Here is a 20817-nt window from a genome sequence, read left to right as displayed (position 1 = left end):
TGGCAGAGGAAATACATCACTCCAAGTACTGCTATTTATTTTTAAATTTACTTGGTGCTCTTGCTTGTGACCTGCCAAGAGTAGGACTGATGTCTTAATAAGAGGCTTAAGAGGCATTTTCACCTCCACATCAGTGATGCCTCAGGCGTTGTGTGGTTCTGCAGGGTCATTCTCCAGGGGTAAAGTGCTTCCTCAGGCTGATTAAGGATTGCACGGTACTTTTGAAGAGGTAAGAATAATTTCATTTATCAATACATGACACAGTGATCGTCCTAAGCAGAGTCACGTGCAAAAATAAAGCTTCAAGTGTTTTTCATTTGATGGATTACCTGAAGAAAAAAATAAAAAATAAAAAATAAAAAAAAAATCAAAAAACAAACTGTTTTTTTCCTGCTGAATGTCAGACACCTTTTCTGACACATGCTCAGAAGTAAGCCAGCAGCATAGTTTACACCTGTGGATAACTCTGTACAAAGGTAATAATACCAACAATACAGAAGTTCTTGCCAACAGAAATGCTTTATCTCACATCAGACCTATTTCTGCTTTCAGAGTATTTGAGAAGTCCCTGGGAGTTTTCCCATTGTTTTTAATCACAGCATAAAAAGCACAGTAAACACAAACTAAAGCAAGCAAGCGACATTAGGCATAAACAATGTACAAGCAAAGAAGAACCACACTGCTGGAATAAGTTCCATAGTCCTTTCTTCATTAGAAACATGAACTTATGGCCTCAAATTGCACCAGGGAAGGTTTGCATTGAATATCAGGAAAAACTTCTTTACAGAAAGGGTGGTTAAGCACTGGAATAGGCTCCCCAGGGAGGTGGTTGAGTCACCATCCCTGGATGTGTTTAAAAACTCTTTGGATGTGGTGCTCAGAGACATGATTCAACAGAGGGTTGTTAGGTAGTATGGTTAGGTTGTGGTTGGACTTGATGATCTTTAAGATCTTTTCCAACCTGAGCAATTCTATGATTCTATATTCAATGGCTTGCATAGTAGGGTGCCATTCACAAGACAGTGCCCCAAGTACTGCATGTTCTGTAAAATAAACACATTCTGTGTCATCAGAAAACATGTAAACACATTGACTCAATTCACCTTCATTAGCCCAGCTACCTCACTCGGTATATCTCCTTCTCAAGCACTCCATACACTCAAAGCCAGAACCAAAGCCCACGTGGAAATTATCACAAATGTTTTTGGCTTTTAAAGCCAAGTTTGTTACAGTCCTTTAACAAGCACCCAGAAGGGCTGTGCTACCTGCATCCATGGATACTGAAAGCTTCCCAGGTGTGGCAGGGCCTGGCCAGGCCAGCTGCTGGGCCCACTCCTTGCCAGCAGCGGGGCTTCACCTTGGGGTCAGAAGTGAAGCAACGGCATCCTCTTTCCTCAAAGAGAAATGAAACCCAAGCATCTTTACATGCTCAGGATGAAAAGGTCACACTGTATCTGCTTCATCCACACGGCATTCTCATGTCAGAGGTAAACAGCCGCAGAATTTCAAGCAGCATACAGATCTGTTTTGAGCGGTGAGCTGTTAAGCTGTCTCCCCATATGTCTCACCTGAGCTTTTCCTTGTCATCTTGCAGAGTTAATCAGTTAAACTCTAACAAGCCCATATATATTCCCTTGCACTTCTCCCTCACATTTTGCACAAAACGGTGACCACAGGTGGGGCAGGAGTACAAACTCTCATCCTCCTGGAGCTCTTGTCAGTGGTATTTGTTGAGGTCGTGGGTTAACATACTGCATAATTCAGCTGGCACAGCTTATCCAGGAGTATGTGTGATAAGCTGAAAGGAGCTATACTTTTACACAGAAATTAGGAGCCTCCTCAGGGCACATATTCAGTTCTGCTCACGTCCCTCTTGTCACTCCTGCCTCCCTCAGACAACAGTCTGGATGGCACTAGGGAAAACCATCCAGCAGACATGAAAGAGGTTATCCTCAGGCATGAGGGCCTGGCAGGGAGCTGGACTGGGCACTGGCCAGTTAAGAGAGCAGCCCAAGGGCTTCTGGTCACCTCAGAGTTGCCTTCCTCTGTAACATATGGATGAGGATGAATAGCTGCCTGTTACAGCCCCCAGATAAAGGATCCCAACCACGTTTTAACAAGTCTTTAGTTTTTTTCTTATTTCTTTTATTTTAAAGTAAAGTGTTGCAATACAACCAGGAAACAAAGCAAAACAAACAGAAAGCTTGAGTTATTAATGTCAATCATTTTTTTTTTATCTAGGAGAGATTTACTTTTCCTCAGAATATCACTCAGTCTTGGAAAGTGTTAAAGCAAAGATCTGAAACATAGCCTCCAGCCTCCCAAACCAACGTGTGTATCTTCGATGATTAATTTGGAGTGAATATTTGCCCAACTCTCCTTCAAGTAGCATGGGACACACTGGTTGTATCCATGTTCACTGGTCTCCTCCTGGTTCTTTAAATTCATTCACAGACAGCTCTGTTGCAGAGGCTGGGAATTATTGCACAGCCTTGCTCTCCTCATGTCCATACACAAAGCATCGGGACCCCACTGAAACTCAGCTATCGGGATGTTGATTAATAACCAGCGATGGAAGGAAGTCACAGAGCTCAGCCCCCACCCTGTGCCTGCACTCGGCATGTACAGGCTGGTTCTGGCAGGAGCCGACGTGGCAGCAGCTGATCCTCCCACCAGCCCTGCTGTGACAAACCTTCGTCTCCCTGCTCAGCACCACTGTGGTGCCACCCTCACAGCCAGCTGTGCCTACTGCATCTCAGCTCGCAGGTCGCACTGCCTTGGGATCACTTACAGCTCTCAAGAGCACTGTGATGTAATGGGGCACATATGCAGCCACGCTGCAGGGGACAGACTTTCTGAATGCTCTTGCTGACTTCTTCTTGCCCTTATTTCCCAAAGCTTGGCACACCCAACCCTGCAACTTTTCCATACATTTGGGTGGCCTCCACCGGCAGCAGGTCTGCTAAGGGTTAGGTGAACAAACACGATGCTGTCAATAGGGCACAGCTAAGCAAGAAGGGCTTACAACTTCTGTGTCCTCTCACAGTTGAAAACGTCCAGGCTTGCCCTTCATGAGTATTCTCTTGCGACAGCATCCCGAGCACCTGGCTGTGCACGAGATAGTCCCGGGGGCTGCACAGCATCCTTGCAGACGCGAACCCCGGGGACGGGATGGGGACCTGCCGGCGGGCGGCTGCAGGACTCGCTTTAGGCCTCGTTCCGCCCCCACACCTCTTTTTCACAGCGAAGCCTTTCTGCAGATAAATCACCTCGGCGTGTTCAGGGAGGGGACGGAGGCGCTTAGCCCGCAGGTAACAGTCCGCCCGCCCGTCCCCACCCCCGGCCCCTGCGCGCCGCCGCCGGCAGCAGAGCGGCCCCGCCCGCCGCGCACCTGCCGCGGGCCGCCCCCGCCGCGGGAGGCGGGCGGGAGGAGGGTGGGGGCGGCCCGTGCCCGGCGTGCGCCCGGAGCCCGCGGGCGCCGCAGGAGGAGCAGGAAGCGCCCGGGCGCATCCCGCCGCGCTGTCACATGACTCAGCAGCCGCCGCCGGGCTGAGTTCAGCCGGCGCCGCGCCGGGAGGCGGGGGGGGGACCTGCCGCTGCCGCAATGAGCCCGCGGCCCCGCGCACGCTGAGACCGCGCGCCCCGGCCCGGCCCGGCCCCCGTTGCGGAAGCTCGGCGGGGCCGCCGCCGGTGCGCCGCTCCCCGCGCTGCGCGGCGGCGGTACTATGCTCACGCGGGTGAAGTCCGCCGTGGCCAATTTCATGGGCGGCATCATGGCTGGCAGCGCGGGCGCCGAGCACGGCGGCGGCGCGGACCTGCCGCTGCGCTTCCCCTACGGGAGACCCGAGTTCCTGGGACTGTCCCCGGACGAGGTCGAGTGCTCCGCCGACCACATCGCCCGCCCCATCCTCATCCTCAGCAAGGAGACGCGGCGCCTGCCCTGGACCACGGGCTACGCGGAGTGAGTACGGCCGCGGGCAGGTGGAGCCCTTCCCTTCGGCCCTTCCTCCGCCTCCGCAGCCCCGCGGCTCGGCGTCCCGCTCGGCGCCTATCGGCCGTGCCCTGGCGGAGCCGTCCCGGGCCTGCGGGGCGGAGGGAGCTCCCGCGGTGCCGGGCGGAGGTCTCGGCCGCGGCTCCGTACCTGGGCGTGTGGGAGACGCGGAGCGGATGGGAGAGCGGCGGCTGCGGGAGGGCTGAGGGTGGCGACTTTTGGTACCGGGGTTGCGGCGGAGATGGGGAACCGCCGGGAGCGACTGCGCTCGCTTATGGCTCGGGGACAGAAATCCGTTGGTGGCGAACGTCGGCTCGGTGCGTGCGTAACTGCTTCACCCTACCTGTGAGCGCGGGCGGGCTGGGGGCACCTTCGCGAGCCTCGACCGCGTTGGTCGGGACCAGGTAGTAGTCCTAAACACGAACAGCCTCGGACTCAGGGCAGCATTTGGCCGTGGCTCCTCACCCCCTGGCAGCAGAGCAGCTGCAGGGCAGCACACGTCCTTGCACCTGACTCCCCCTCCCCTCCCCCTTCTCCCCTCCCCCCCCGATGCTGGGAGCAGGTCTGAGGATGCGGCTTCTTTCTGCTGCTGTCTCCAAGTCTTGGCCGTTCCTGGCCCTCCATGTCACTCCAGCTGGCATCGTACCGAAGTTCACTGGCTCAGCTTGTCCAGGCTGGTTTGTGTGGGCACCGTCTCTTTGGGCATATGTGAATTCTTAACAAAGCTCCTGCAAAAACTGCAGTGAGGTGCTGATGAATGATTGCTAGCCTTATTTAAAAGGTTCGTATGAGTTGCTGCATCACTGGGGACACGCAAATAAGAGGGGAGACTTACAGAAGTTCAAATCAGACTGTTCTCCTCAGATCATTAGAACTGAATATGTTACTGAGCAAATTCCCTAGGAACTCTAAGTTTAAATGTTTAAAAGTAAGCTCTAATTGTTCTGCTGCTATAATAGAGCATCAAATGCAGTTCTTTACCAAAGCAGTAAGTGCTGCTATTCTTAGCTTGTGTGTGGAGCGGTGGCTCTTGGTGGGTGGCTGTGGCTGTGGGCCCAGGTGTGTGCAGCTCCACTGCCTGCAGTCTGGGCAGTCCATGAGGGTACCAGGACTGTTCTCATACAGGTGTTCTGCTGAGCTCTGAGCAACTGAGTGAACTGGGAGGTGTAACTAAGTTACTGGCCTCCATTCCAATTGCTATCTGTGTGAAAAGAGATCAGCCTTTGCTTTTATCACCTGGTTGTTTCCCTTTTCTTGCCTCATCTGCTCCTGTACAGCCCTGGTTGCAGTAACTGACTTCAGCATTGACTTCTTTGCTATCAAAAGTGCTGTCAGGCTGTTCCCAGTCACATCCGTCTGCTCCCCAATGTGGGCTTTGATTGCAACCAGAAGATGTCAAAGTGCTCGTGGCGCTGGAGTGAAGAAGGAAGCAGTACTGCCAACATTACGTTGCCAGCCAAAGGCAAAGCAGTGCCACAGACATAGCATGCAAAGAATAAGAAGGAGATAGGGGCAAAATTGGGTTTTGCCAAATCTGATGTTTTCTTCTCCCCTCTTGAGCTGTTCCCAGGCTATCTGAAAATAATTGCAGGAGTTACTCGGAGGTATATTTTCTAAGTATCAGTTTTCCTTTTGGAATGCCTTTGAATTAAATAGAGAAAAGGGAAAATAGCAGGAAGGTCAGATGATTCTTTTACGTATTTTTAAGTTTGTTTGCTAGTGGAATGTGGGGGAGGAAGTACTTGTATACCATCACTTAGCATTGTGTTAGCATCTATATTATGGAAACTAGCAGAGCAGTTTGCCTCTTAGTGCAATGCAAATGAGCACTTGCAGGAGTACTAAGGGTTGATATCCTCACCAGTGGCTTGTGGCATGGGCCCGGGGCAGTGGTTTGCTGTGTTGCATCAGGCTGTTGGCAGCAGGTGCTCTGAGCAGTGACACCTTGAAGTTAAGGAGAGGTTTGTTGTAGGCTTAAAAGATGGGGATTTCATCCTGTAGAGAGTATGTTCTGCCTTTGTTTTGTGTTTGCCAGCCATGGTGGGCCATGCACACAGTAGGAAGCGGAGGATTTATGCTTCATGCCCAGCACTGGTGCTTGCCCTACTGCATTTGGGAGGAGGCTCTGTCCAGAGAACAGATCAGAAGGCGCTTCAGGATGAGAACTGGTTCCTGTGCTGTGACTAAAGCAGTCTGAGTCCACAAAGTAGGTCATTTTTTCGAGGGACTTTCTTTTGTACTTTTGGTTCCTAAGGACAGGGGTTCCTTCCCACCTTATGTAGAAAAGTTCATCCTGTTGTTTACTTCTCTTCCTTAGCATCTGTGGCACATGCCTATTCACCAGCCCTGTCCCACCGGAGCAAGCCCTGCTCCTTCTCCTCCTCCCCATTTTCTTGCTTAGCTTGTACTGAACTTCTTCATAATAGATATTTTTGCAATGTTGCTCATCCATGTCATATTTTAAGTAAGTAATTTCAAAAAAAAGTTATCTTTGTGGTATTATGCAGTCAAATGTAAATTAGCATTTAATTTTTATTATTAGCTTTCACTCTTTTAGTGGTATAATCGTTATGCAAAGCATGTAGCAGGCAAATGAAATCTTCAGAAGCATACTTGGTGCTGGGATAAAACATCACCACTTCCTGAAATTTCAGTAGGAATCCCACAGGGATTTGGCTTTGCTTAGTGAGCAAACTGAAAGCTGTCTGTTGGAACATCTGTCCTGCCTCCTGTTATTGCGTGGAAGACTTGAGACACTGAAGCCCAGTTCATCCTGTTCTACAGAGTGGCGAAAGGCTGTTGGTAGATGTTTCAAAGAAAGATGCTCTTATGCCACAGGCGCTCTTCTAGTGGCCAGCAAACTGGGTAGAAACAAAATGAACACTATATCCTACATCTAGCAAGCTTTTTGATTGTCCTTACAGGTATCCTTTTGCTTAGGAATACTTTTTGAATCAAGGGCATCCCTAGCATATCTGCAGAATGTGGTTAGCTCATACTTATTAGGAATGGCTGAGGGAGAGAGCAGTCTGTTAGTAAACATTCCTTTAAGTCTGCCTTTAATCCTGGGGGGGGAGGAGGGGGGGGGTTAAGGAGGCTGAGGCTTGCTACTTGCTGAGAAGTGATTTATTTCAGTTGAGGAGGGGGAGAATCCTGCCTGACACTGCGTTTGCTCCTTGCCCCCTGCCCTCTGCAGGCAGCTGTGCTCCAGGGCTGTGGGGCTGCACCATGAGCTGCTTGCTGAGCTGCTGCTTCGATTGCCCTGCTGCCACGAGGAATACTTCTGTAGCTGCTTTCTGTGCTGATTCTTAGTGTTACAACCTTGCAGAGCTTCTGCTAAGCTGCTATCAGCCTCAGTGCTGAACTCTGAAAGCGTATAGGCAGCAGTAGGGATGGAGTGTGTAGCATTAGGTGGCTTAGGTAGCATTCACCCATGTCTGAGCTCTGCCCGTATCATTGCTTTTCACCTTTCTGTCTGTCTGTCTTGTTCCTACCTTGAAAGCGGAGCACGAATGGGATGGAGCAGTCTTCCCTCCTGCCTGACTACGTGTGGCGTGCAAAATGATTGATCCAAGATTGGCAATTGACAAAGAAATGGTCTGCCTTGTTCTGGTGAAGTTACAGAGAAACTGTAACAAATGACATTTTGTGTAAGGAAAGCAAAACTTCAGCCACATCCTTCATCTGTTTTGTATGTGAATGTTCATATGTGGTTGTCCAGAACTCAGTGCAGCAATTGCTGTTCTAAATAATGAGTCCTTTGATGGACTCTAATTTGCTTTTTCTGTATCACTTGCTATTCTCTCTGTTCTCTATTCTTACCTTCCTAAGGTCCATTTGGAGGCTATCAAAGAACACTATTAAAAGCACTTTAAACACAGGATTAAGTGAAACTTGGAAGGAGGCTCAGTCATGTTGTCTGTGCTTTCTTATGCAAAGGCTTGTTTAGCTTTTCTTCTTTAATCTCTGAATTATGCTCTAGATATCTGCACAGCTCCAAGTTATAATAAGTAAGCAGAAAGTAGGCTTTTGTGGTGTGTGTGTGTCTTGGCTTTATAAAATCAGTTTGTTACCCCAGCAGTGCCTTTTGCTTGATGAGCCACAAAGTCCAGGCTCTTTTTTCCATAATGTTACATTTCAGAAGTCTAGCGATGCTGTGGTTTCCCTGCTCTGCAGGCATGCAGCAGCAATTACATTTTCTCTGTGTGCTGACCCATAATGGGTACAGAGTCGTAGGTGAGATATTACAGCTGTGTCCTACTGCAGCCTTGTAACTAAGGTGCATTGTTATAGCAATACCTTAAGTTGAGAATGAAGAAGGGAGAAAGGAAGCTTACGGATTTTTTTCCACTGTTAAGTACCAGCTGTTTTGTAAGGCTGGTGATGTTGCATCATGTCTTCTCGTGCTGTGTTAGTTTATAGGCAATGAGTGTACGTGAGGGACTGTGTGAATGCTTTTTACTAAAATTGTTTGAGGGGTTTTTTGGCCATCCTAAATTTTAGGTTGTCACGATCAAGATAAAACTTGTTCATTGTCAGGGCTAGGGTAACAAAGTGATAGTTGTCCATCTGAAGTTCAAGGCAGGTAAAAGCTTCTCGCAGCTGGGAGGTGGGATAAACCAAAGCGGAGGAATTGCTTGTCCTGAGTCGGACAGTATGTCAGTGCTGGAGGTCAGCACAGGTCTTGCTGCTCTTCATCTCTTATCCTGATCCCATTGCCTGTTGCTAACAGGTGAAAGCTCTGCGGTTGGCTCCTGTGAGTTGCAGGTTAGGTTCTCCTTACTGGGAGCCTGTTTTGGAACCATCAGCTGGGAGCATGACTCATCCCTGCATGTAAACAGGTTTTTCTCTGTGCTCTGTTTGGTATAGATATCAGAGGCATAACATGCCCAGAAAGAGGACTGCCTTTTTTGTCTGGTTCTGTTTGTCTTTTTTCTTTGGGTTAAATACACAAAAATAATGAATTACTTTCCTTTAAACTTTTTAAAATATTGTTTGCTCTTCTCCGCATCTGGATAAAATTATGTTCCTTCATTCTTTCTGTAGTTCGGAACACACGGCTGGGTAGGACCTGATGGATGAGCTAAAAATTCAAATCCCATTTGTGTACCTAAAGTAGGCTGAATGCTCTTCCTGCAAATGAATTATTCTTTTATGCATAATGTAATCTTAACTTTAATATACATTGCCAAACTTATTTAAACCTGGACCAATAAAAAACAGCCTACGGGAACCTCATGGTAGTTGTAAGAGCTTCAGAAATCCCTCTCCCTGTGTAAGAGCTTATACCATAACATTTAATATTTATGTAATGCCTCTAATTTGCTGAGTGCCTTGGAAATAATAATTTCAGAATAACCTTTGAGAAAAATGTACATGTGCAAATGTTCTGCTTTCTCAGATAAAGAAACTGAGGCAGTGAGGATGAGCTTTGGTGAGAGGGTGTGATATGCATGTGGAAAATATGTCCTGAGTTCAAAGCTGTGTGCTTGAACGACACGATTTTTCCTGCCTTTGTGTGCTTGGCTTTTCCTATGTGGTCTCTGATTTCTTAGAACTAATGGGGAGAGGAGGGGAAAAAGGGTAAATCATGTGCTCTGGTGTTCTAATGTCTGAATTGCATGCACATGATTCTCTAAGAGGCAAGTAAGAAATCCATCCTCCATGCTGCCTTGTGCCATTGGCCTGTGGCTGAGGAGGAGTGCTGTCTGAGGAGCTCACTAGGTCTCAGTTCCCAAATACAGAGGAGGCACCATCAGTGTTTGGTGGACATTCCATCTTGCTCCTTTGCCTGGGATACAGCTGCATTGCATTGCTCAGGAAGGTGCATGCCATAAAGAAATGTGACAGGGCTTTGCCCCTGAGGGTGGGCCTCTTCCAGTGCATCAGTGTGATCAGATGAAACATGCTTGTATCGACCTTGAAAGGAAGCAGAGCTGCAAAGCACAGTTATCCCAGTGATGAGTCCTATGAAGTATATGAGGAGGGAATATGTTTTGTGATTCTAAAGAATGGTCAGTCAATTCTATATTGTGCTACATCCCTAGTAAGACTCTCTGTTGAACACGGTGCTCTAAAATCCAGGAAGTCTTCCTGGGCAACTCCAGCTCCACGTGAATTGTGCTTTTTGTTGTTTCTTAATTAAGCTAAAATTGAAGCAGGAAGAGGAAAGTGACTTGTAAGACTCGGTTCCCACTTGGCCAGTTGCATTCACTAAGTGGAGTTTGTGTTCGGGATGGCTGCCTGGAATAGATGGCAATAACCCGTGTGGATTTGCTGTTTCCTCATTGGGTGGAGTACAAGAGGTCATGGTTTCAAGTGCTCAGCCTACAAAGCTGTTCTACCCTTCCAGCCCAAACCCAACTGGCGCAGTGCGGCCATTTTCTTCATTTGGGATCTGTATTTGATCATTGTATTCATTTCATTCCCTTCTCTTTCTTTTGTTTAATACCAAAGGTTGCATTTGCAATGCACAAATGCTGTGTGGCCACAGACTTGATGACTGTGGTGATGCTCTTCCCAGAGCTTCACCAGAAAAGGCAGGGATTTAATGGGTCCTCCATCGTGGCTTTTCACTGTGATAACACCCTGATACCATGACTTTGTGCAGTCAGACCATCTTCACTCTTCAAGGAGGGAGGGTTGGGGGAAAAGTGGGTTCCTGCTATAATAAAAGAAATGCTTGTTTTATGCCATGAACAGTGGGTTTGGGGAGGGGGACAGCATCTGTGTGTTTTCACAGCCCTTTGTGTGTCAGTCTGTGGTGGTTTGCAGGCCACACTCCGGCACTCTGCATGCAATTGCTTCAGGACTGCTGCAGCAAAGTGTACTTGGACTACCATAAGAGGTCTCCAAGATTGTCTTGGGATCCTGTTGTAGTCATAGCACTCCTTCCAAAGTCTTTTCAGTTTAATTCTTCTGTTAAACCACAGGTCCTACAGCTAGGTGGCCTTTGTATTGTCCTGCCTGTGTCCCTACCCTCTACTCAAAGGCACTGACAGGCAATATCTCACTGTGCCTTTGCTCCTGCAGTGAGCCCTTTCAAATTTCCCAGTTTGTTCTGTGTCCTTTATGGCCTGTTATGACAATTTCTACTCTCCAAGTTCCCTGCAGAGAGGTGAAAGAAATCCAGTTCCAGCCAAGCAGTTTTTTTTTTTAAATCATCTTGGCCAACACTGAATCATTGAGGTTAAGTATTGCTTGTCTTTAGGTATGTGTTAGAGGCTTCCTTGGAAGCAGATGATTCACAGTGTGTTGTTGTAATGTTGTAAAATATCTACCAAACAACTATTGGTCTTGTCTCTGGTGGAGTCTCATATTGGAATTGGGACAGAGAATAGCTCTTCAGCTCTTGGCTTGGACACTGCTCTGTCCCGTGGGGTAGTCCAAGGAAGAAAAACAAGAAATTACCCCTCGGTTCCTCTGTGATCTTAGTATCATCAGCTGCAGCAGATCACCATGTGATTGGGCCTAAGCTTTTGTCTTGTTGTGTAGGTATAATATCTAGAAGTGTAGCACTATAGACATTGCTTCTTTGAGTTGGAGGCTTTTTGTTGGATATTGGAAGACTCACTTTTAGTGAAGGTCGATGAGTTTCTTAAAGTGCCACTGATTTTTATTTTATTTTCTTATCTTCCCCCCATTCCCCTTAATTGAGTGAAGGTTGTTTATCATTGGTTGTGGGCTTCTTTCTTTTTTGATGGGTCATGTGGAGGAGAAAACAAGAAGCTGGAAGTCTGAGCGTGGTAAGCAAGCCTTCGTGTAGTATCAAGTTTGGAAGAGCACTCCTGAGATGACTGCAGTCCCCAGGGTAGCCACTGGGAGCCAAGTCCTGCCCAACAGTTGCAGTTCCTGATCCATTTTGAGGTGAAATCTGTTGTGTTCAACCTGTCACATCCTGCATGCGTTGGGCTTGTTGAACAGCACAGACGTGCTCAGAAGTCTGCTTCTCTGCACCTCTGGCGTTGGTGGCTGTGCAGGGGGTTTAGTGCCCCTGAGAACCCATTAATCCCCCTGGCTCTGTTTCAGTACAAGTGTCTTGGCATTCTGACTCTTTGATCTTAGTTTTTTGTTTATTTGTTCAGCAGTATGTGATGCTTTGCAGAAGCTTGTGCATTAAGACTGGGTTCCTTAAATTACTGCTTATGTGGGTTTTTTTTAGAACAGCATTTTAGAGAAAGTGCCTTTTCTTCCAAGTCTGTTTTAATGGTGTTTGTTTTAGGAGTGAATACTAAAATTTGCTGCTGAGGTTGACTCTAAAACTCGGTTCAAACTAGTTCTTGTTTCTCTTTGCTGCACTTATTTGTAGATGTCTTGACTGAAAGAGGAAATAAGTCTTTTTTTTTTTCCCCCCATTTCTTTCCAGAGGCTTACACACTGGATCTTAGTTCAAACTTGTAATGTTTTCCCCTCAGAAGTTCTAAAAGCCATAGAGTAGGCTTCTGCTGCATGTGTGGTGTTGCTGGGGAATGGAGCACGCCTTTTGATTCAGGTGTTTGGGTAGGTGTTCAGAAGTGAAAAATAGTGATAATAAAGCTAACTCCAATGAATATTGTTGCCTAAATCATCGCATACATCATAACACTGTGAGTTATTGGTCTGAAATGAGCAATTTCCATTTTGCAGAATATAAATCAAACTTTTCCATCATCTTTCCACCCTTCTCTCAAAAAAACCCAAGATTTTCAACCATTTTCATGTATCTTTTGAAGATGAAAATTTAAATCAAGCACATGTGCTCTAGGGCGATATTTTCAGGAAATAAGATAGACAAGAAAATGTAGATGACCACTTCTTTAGGCTGGGGCTCCCTCAGTGTACTTCTCAATGTCATTTTAAGGTCTTTCTGTCCCACTCCAGTAGTGCAAAGCTGGGAATTACAGCAGAGCAAGCGCCTTCTGCAACTCCTCCTGCATAATCCACTAAAACCCCAGGTCTGTGGATTGTAATTCTATTAGCTGTTAATCAAATGAAGTCGGGAAGAATGCAGCTGGCGTGCAGGAATGTGGGAAGTTCCTTATCTCAGGCTGTAATCCTGCTTTTACAGGAAAAAAAAATAAGTTCTAGGCTAATGTGATTAACTGTAATCCCATTCTTGGTTGGTTTGAGAGAAATGCCTGATGCCTACATCACCAGCTAGCTCTGTGGAGCACCTATAGGGTTTCTGTGGAGGGGCTGAGATTTTGCTACTCAGCTGGTTGTCTTGGGGGCAAAAAAACTTAGCAGCAAGGCAGAAATGAACTCTCATAGTCAGCACTTAGATTCTAGTCTTTGTTTAGAAATCTGAAACTAAGAAACTAAAAGGATGTAAGTGGAAACACAAAATGAACATAATCCTTTCAGGTACCTACGTGTATGTATAAACATGGGCAAGAAACAACTTACAGGTAAACTACAAATTGCTTTTTAGAGTTTTGTAGGCCCCAAGGTTTACATTAGGATCCTGTTATTTGCTAATACGTTACTGCTGCTGACAGAATTGGTATTCTGGTTTATTTAATGCAGACAAGGGACAGGACTGTCTGGTAATAAAACTGCAGCTTTGTGTTGAAGTGAATGAATGGCCTGGGGAATTTTTTCCCACTGGGGCATGTGTTTTTCCTTTCAACATTAAGGGAGTGAGTATGCTAGCCTCTGTTGAGAGGTTGGTATGAGGTGTTAGAAATGTTGCTAGAGAGGAAGAGGTGGGGCTCTTCATGAAAAGAATGGAAAATACATTGGCGTGTGTATTGTCAGCCCCAGCATGAATGATGAGCTGCTCTGAGGGCAAATATCATCTTTTTGCTGTGTGAAGTGCAAAGTGCAGCCTAAGATCAAGGTCTTCCAAGGCCATGTCATTTGAATGTTGGGTGCTGTCAGCTGGTAGCTTTTGGGAGGGGGCTCCCAGCACTGCCATTACTGGGGCTTGTCCTTGTTTCCAGGGGACATGATAGATGAGGTATGAGGTAGATGTGGGAACAGGCAGAAAAATGCCCTGTTCACATCTTGTTCATTGGCTGGACAAATTGAAAATAAGTGTGGCTTGGAGAAGGTAGGAGATGCAGGAGAATTTATGCTGCAACAAAATGCTGTAATGCACATCCAGTCACCAGCTACAAGTAGTCAAGTTGATATTTGGAGAGGTTGTACCAGACTGCCTTCTTTATGAGTAAAAATTATGAGATAGTTTAATTACAGTGTAAGGCATGCTGCCTTGCTCACAGTTGCTTACAGACCTGAAGTTCTATGTATGCGTTCCCTCATAGTTTCCTCTACTGCTAGCAAATCTCCTAGGGCTGTCATGTTTACATGCGACCTTAAAAAAAAAAGAAATAAAAACAGAAATATCAATTAGTTGAAGGAAATGGTTTTGTTCTTCTTCCCTCTTGAAACTTCATTGGATTCCCTGAAGAAATTGAAAAGACTAGGTGAATTAACTAGATTTAATCATGGAGAAACATAGGGATGGTTGGTTAGGATGATGTGAACGGCTGTTACGTAGGTATGTGGTTTGAAACTACTATAGTCTCTCTAGCATCCTTTAAAAGAACTACCCAAAATAGTTGCTGAGAGTATAGTCCAAAAGCCGAACAAAATGTTAGAACGCAAAGGAAGTGGGGTGCAATGGGTTGCATTTAAAGCACAGTTGAGAATAGTGTTCACACTTAAATATGGGGAAAGCTAAAATGGAGAAATAATGACTGTGGAAAAACAGTTAGTAAATTCAGAGGAATTGGGAAATGGGAACAGAAATCAAGCCTGTGAAAGCTGGAGAGAGCACTTTGAAGGTAACCTGAAGTATTTTTGTACCAGGGAAATTTTAACAGGAATAGAAACATCTATCACAGGCCATAAGCAGTAATGAAAGATGACGCTTCTCTCCAAGTTGGAGTATATGGGTAGAAGTCCTTGTGTGAGGACATACAGTGGTGACAGGCCACTTTAGTAGGTTGAGGCCTTTTGTTTCACGGTGCCCAGAGGTCTTGGATCGGTCAGTGAAACTCATGTTAGAGGTAGGTGTCTTAAAAACCCAGGGGCTTTTTTTCCTTTATATTAAGGAAGATATAACCTTTGATGCTCTGCTGCTTGGCAGATGACTCTATTAATGCATTAATTGCCAGAAATTGCTCTGATATGGCTGGGTTCATTCCTTCATTAACCTGGCATTTCTCAAACTTCCACTGGGGATTGCAAGTCTGCAGTTGAAAGCAGGGTGCCACTGGGGGACATAAGCTGAGCTGCCATGAAAACTCTCCCTGGTGCGTTTCTGTTAGGAATGGCAGTCAGTCCAATGTGTGGGAGAAGGCTCTTCCACAGAGACTGCAAAGAAATTGAAAAAAGCAGCACAAACTGTACTGAAAAGCAGCATATAGATTTTCTGCAATGGGAGGGAATTCTTTCTTAAACTGAAGTCCTTTTGTAAGGTTGGGCTTGGAAATCATTATGTTTTAGTAGTCCATGATACCTTAGAAAGTAACTTTTTGTTTGAGGATGGATATGCTTATTTTATGGAATCCTGAATAAGAGCTTTTTCCAACATCTCTAACATCTGATTCTTCATCTTTTTGTTCTTGTATAATGTTTTAGCTAGCATTCCTGAAACAAAAAAGCAGAGGAAATATATATTTATATATGGGAACAGCTGTCCTTTTTCAGTTCTCTGTCTGGATCTGCTGTTGAGATCCCCAGCCCTCCAGCAGCATGGCAGAGCTGTGCACTTCCACACCGCCCTCCCCAACCTCGTGGGAGTTGCCTCAGGGAAAGGACTTGGCGAAAATAAACACACTGCTCCAATAAACAGTCGAGCATTGTTACAGGCAGGTTACAAGACTGGTAGCACAAAGGTGCGTGAGTAGCAAATGGGTGAGTCAGAAGCATTCAGCAAAATAGCTCTGTCTGGAGGAACAGCAAGATTGGCTTGACTTTTAAAATGAAACTGGAGTTTGAAAATTGTTTCCCATGTGAGTGTTTTAACAAGGCCTGAAGGAACCAAACTATCTCCAGAGAAACAGTTATGCTGGCTAGCAGCATGGAGCAGGTGATTTGCCCTCCAGGCAGACACTTGCAGCACAGAGCACCTGGCATGGCAGCAGCCTATCATGCAGAGCGCAAGGGGAGTAAGTCGCATGTGGAGCAACAGCACGTTTCGCAGGAGAGCTCATCTTACCTGGAACTAAAAGGATGCTTGTGTAGGCAGGGATAGGGGCAGTGTTATTTCAGGGAGTGGAAAAAAACGGTGGGGTTCTCATACAGCAGGCATGTAGTAAGCTTGTTTGCTTGCTGCTGCTAGAATGTCTTCATGAGCTATTACTCTCCTACATCTGAAATAGTGAAACACATTTTATGTACAGGTAATTGCTCACACAATATTCTTCAGCAAAGTCAGTTGTAAATTAAATTGCAAATAAACCTGGGAAGCTGTGTGATGAGCTTTGTAGAAAGTAAACCTTTGGGGATATGGGAGGAAGTGTGATTGCAAACTTGGGAATGAAAGAGTTTCATCTTGCTTTAGTTGAAACTGTGTGAAATCTGAACAAATACCTGAGATATGGAAGCGTGTTAGGCATTTCTTATGTTGCTGTGTAAGTTGTGATTACTCTTCTACCAGGACTTGATGTGCTTATAAGAAAGGCCCTCTCTTTTTCCTTTGTTTACCTACTGCCCTGTAGCAGTAGGGGATGGAGAGTTGCAAAAGCTTTTATTTTGCAGCAGTGCTGTTGAGTTTTGTGTGGACAAAGGGGGCTGGTGGTCACACGGCTGTAGAGTAAGAAGCTGGATCTATGCTCTTCAGCTGAGGAGAAGGATGCACTGCAAAAAGCATTGGCTTCTCCCGGTTTTTCCATGCATCTTGTAGGACATCTGCTGATCTCCCTCCTGCACAGAGGGGTGATGTGACTGCAAAGCTGACTTCTGTCTATCACTTTTTTTGTGTTTCTTATTGAAAGAATGAAATGTGTCCACCGATAGAAATTTGATTTAGAAATCTGAAAATAAAAAACTGGCAACTCGTTGCAGTCCAGGGCTATTAGTGTTGCTTCATAACAAATGCAGACTGTGTGTGTGAACGTCTACCTTACCTGTTGGTAGCAGTTGGGAAATGTGTTCCACAGCTTAGAGGATAGATCTGATCAGTATGTGTTGGCTGTGACCTCTTAAGTGATGTTTTGAGGATGAAATTATTATACTGTCTTCAGGCCGTTTTAGTCAGGTTCTTAAGGACAATCTCACAGTCCTTCTTGGGAATAAAATACTTTCCCCATTCAGAATGCATCCAACACATCTTGGAGACTGTTTTGTTTTCTTTTGCCTGTTACTTTCCTTTGTCCCTTCCCATCAAATTGCTCACTTGAAATTCCACACTGTTTGCTTTCAGCAAACAGAAAACTTCTAATTATATCCTTATCTACAAGTGCTGCCACTCTTGAAGTATTGTTTAAGTAGAAAAGCCAGAGTACTCTGTTTCCCAGCTGGACTGATCACCTGATGTGGCAAGTGTACTTTGGGAATTACATTTCTTCATGACCTTTCACATTTTTGATTGTGGCAAAACACAGCATAAAAGAGTAGAATTACGAGCAGAATTACAAGCAGTTGAACGAGCTCTTATGTCATTTACTATTATTATTATTATTCTTTGTCAACTTTCAGTCTAAGATGTCCAGCCTGACTGTGTTGTCCATTTCACTTGCAAAGTGGAGTGTTAGAGGACAAGAAATGTTGTCACACTGATTGCTTTGACCTTGCTGAGATTCTGTTGTTCAACCTGCAGACCAAGAAAACTTCCTCCATGAAGCCAGTAGGCAATCAAACACATAGTAAGATGGTTATGTCCAACTTGTGTTCCAAAGGAGAGCCCCACTTCATTAACCACGATAGATCAGTGAGTATTTTTCAGCCAGAATCAGAAAAGTGAACTTTGAAGAAGTGTTTCCATTACCTCTAACCATATTCCTTTTCTGCCATAGCTCCTTGAGCCCTCGGAGCAGCCATCAGCCTTATCAAAGCCTTTACGAGGCACAGACTTGCAATGGATAAAAACAATAAATGTGAAACCAAACTGTGTCAGAATAACACATACTCACATTGTCTTTGGAGGGCAGAGCTGTAGGAATCCCTGAAGCCTACTGTGCTCTGAATACAGTAGACTGTATCTAGAGCAGTAGGAGCCATCATGGGAATTGTGTGGGTGACTCTGAAGAGCTGTTGACACCCAGATACTTTCCTTAGACAGCTGGCAAAGGACAGGAATGCACTCTTTTCAGTGGGAAGTCATCTTTAGTATATTTCTAGAGTCTTCCTGTCCATGATCTGTTTGTTTTTCCAAACAGCAGAAAGAAGAAAACAAAAAATTTTCGCAAGTAAGAACCTGAGAAATCAAACTTGTTGCAGTTCTCCTGCAACTTCATGCATAATAGATAATGGGAGAGATACACTTGCATACGTAATGGTAGGGATATCCCTAGATAAGCAAAATAGATTAATGGTGTGGCTTGTAATTATACTTCTCTCTCCGGCTTTTCTCCCTTCTTTTCTAGTGTGTCCTTTCACAAGCTATTGACACCATTGACTCTTGTGTTCTACCAGCAAGCTGTTTCCTGCTGATTTTTAATCTTTATCTATATTTAGTTTGAGGTTTTCTGCATTTGTTCATTTCTCGAGAAATATGTGCACACCGGAGTGGAAATACTGATCAAAGTTTCAATTCTATCGGTTGGTCTCATAAAAAATACTATTGCTGTCTGGAGATGTGATCTGCCTTAATATTATTTTGATAGTGGGCTATATTAAGCCACAATCAAAAATAAAATACACCTCTAATTGATTGTTAAAAGAGAAGCATACCACAGACTTGCTGTAAGTCTCCTGGAAAAAAGCCAATGGAATGAAGTGCTGCCTGTGTGCTCCCAGATGGTGTAGTTAGCAAAAGGTTATGCTTGTGTAAAATTCTCCTAGTCTCCCAGAAATAGTTACAATATGAGATGCTTCTGTAGTATTGAAACAACTCTTTGCATAATAGTGGAGCATCCATCGTCATGTTAATTATAACTCTGAATTCTAGTGGTTCTTCTTTATGCTGCGTTTTCAGATTCTTGTTAAAGCCAAAAGAATTCTGTAGCTCCAGAATATGGTGATATTTGTTGGGAATGAAACATAAACGGTTCTTAGACATTCTCTTTCTGCTACAGAATGAAAATGCCTATTTTCCTCTCTTATTCTGATTTCAGAGTCTGTTTCCACCCATTGCCACCAGGCCTTCTGTTTTTTCTTAGGACCTGGCAGAGAGATGGGAAGTGTAGGAGGACAAGCAATTGATGTTTAATCCTTCATGTTTTCTAATTTATAGTAAGGCTGATTATACATGCATCTAGAGCAAACAGACGCACATGCATATTCTAAATAGAGATGCATACAATTTTCCTGCTGCAAGCACATACTGTATCATCTTCTGGGACCTCCTTGGTTTGGGTATCTGCTAAAGCTCCTTATTGTGTGTTTTTATTTCTGTGCTGTTCTTGCAGATGAGGAAGTTTTGACAGAGATTAAGTGATTGCTGTGTCTTGCTTCTTAGGAGCTTTTGTTGAACTGTTACTACTTAGTTCAAATCTGGGCTTTTTTATACTGAGTAATTAAAAACAGTGTATAAACTAGATAATTCCCTTATGTGCTTGTGATAATTGAGTGGTTATGTGATAATCCTATATGAAGGTTGCAACATACCAAATGCTTTAAAAATACATATAATAATTCCACAGTGCTGAGAGAACATTGCTTTTCCTAATGCAAGAGCATTGCTGCTGCTTTGTTATGGGGCTGATTTGGGCCCTTGTCTTTTGTCTCTAGAGACAAAGTGTCTGCTTTTCAGACGTGCCTTTTCTCCAGGGACTGAATGCCCAGACCAGGCTGATGGGTGCTCCCACAGGGCATGCTGAAGGTACCTGAGCTGGGTTCTGTGCTGAGTTTCTGTCTGGTAATGCATTGCCTTTGTTTGGGGTGAAGGTTTCTTGTTTTTCTGTTGGGTATGTGAAGAGAGGTGAAAAGAAATGTCTCCATCTTTGTGTGAATATACATATCTTCAATGCCAGTGAGTTATTTTGGTATTATTGAGTGTTTCCTGCTGTTGTAATTATTGTTGTACAGCAGCGCTGTCACTGGAGTTACTGCCAGATTGATCTATAAATCTGCAGAGACTGCAGTTAGCAAGAAAAGTCTATTAAAATACTACAGAAAGGGTTTCTTTCACTTTCTGAAATATCCAGATTGCAGAGTACAGGCACTGTGCTTATTGCTGAATACTGTGTTCTGAACATGCAGACCATTTTTAAACCGCCTTCACAAAATCAGAGGCAGCCATTATGAAAGCTACAGGAACATACCTAACAGGAATGTTTTCAGGACAGAAGGAATTGCTTCCATTGGTTCCACTCCTCAGCTCACCTCAATGGGCAGAGCTGTTGGGGAGTTCAGCAGAACAGAGTGATATCCTGCTGCTGCACTCCCAGGGCGGAGGGAGCAGAGAAGACAATGCAGAAAGTTTCAGAGATGAATCGCTGCTCAGCGTAGGAATGCAGCACTGAGGGTTTGGAGATTTTATCATTTTGGGCCTTGCTTATGGATTTCAAAAATCTATGAAAAGACACCTCATTCTGTGGGCAGCCCTTCCGTATCTCTGTTGTGTTCACAATGTGCCCCAGAAGTATCGGGTAGACAAGATTTTTGCCTCAGTGTATCACGCTGCTGGGGTAGTCGGTGATGTTCTGGTGTTAGCATTCTTAAAAGGATTTTGAGAAAACTGCAGGTTGAAGAAGTGGACAGATGAAGTTATTCGAAAGGTGGAGAAGGTGCCTTAT

At 45.1% G+C, this 20817-nt stretch overlaps 1 protein-coding gene across 1 annotated transcript in view; it reads left to right on the top strand.

The window, feature by feature from the left end:
• The first annotated feature begins 3725 nt into the window (after positions 1-3725).
• Positions 3726-20817, top strand: part of PPM1H (protein phosphatase, Mg2+/Mn2+ dependent 1H) — a 130866-nt gene continuing 113774 nt past the window's right edge. Inside the window, exon 1 of the mRNA XM_042872876.1 lies at positions 3726-3961. Within this exon, the coding sequence (XP_042728810.1) occupies positions 3726-3961 (236 nt within the window). The remainder of the gene's footprint in view (positions 3962-20817) is intronic.

The sequence above is a fragment of the Lagopus leucura genome, unplaced genomic scaffold, assembly GCF_019238085.1.
Source record: "Lagopus leucura isolate 7727_CA_CO unplaced genomic scaffold, USGS_WTPT01 Super-Scaffold_100008, whole genome shotgun sequence".
Classification (NCBI taxonomy): Eukaryota; Metazoa; Chordata; class Aves; order Galliformes; family Phasianidae; genus Lagopus; species Lagopus leucura.
This window is presented reverse-complemented; position numbering and strand designations above follow the sequence as displayed.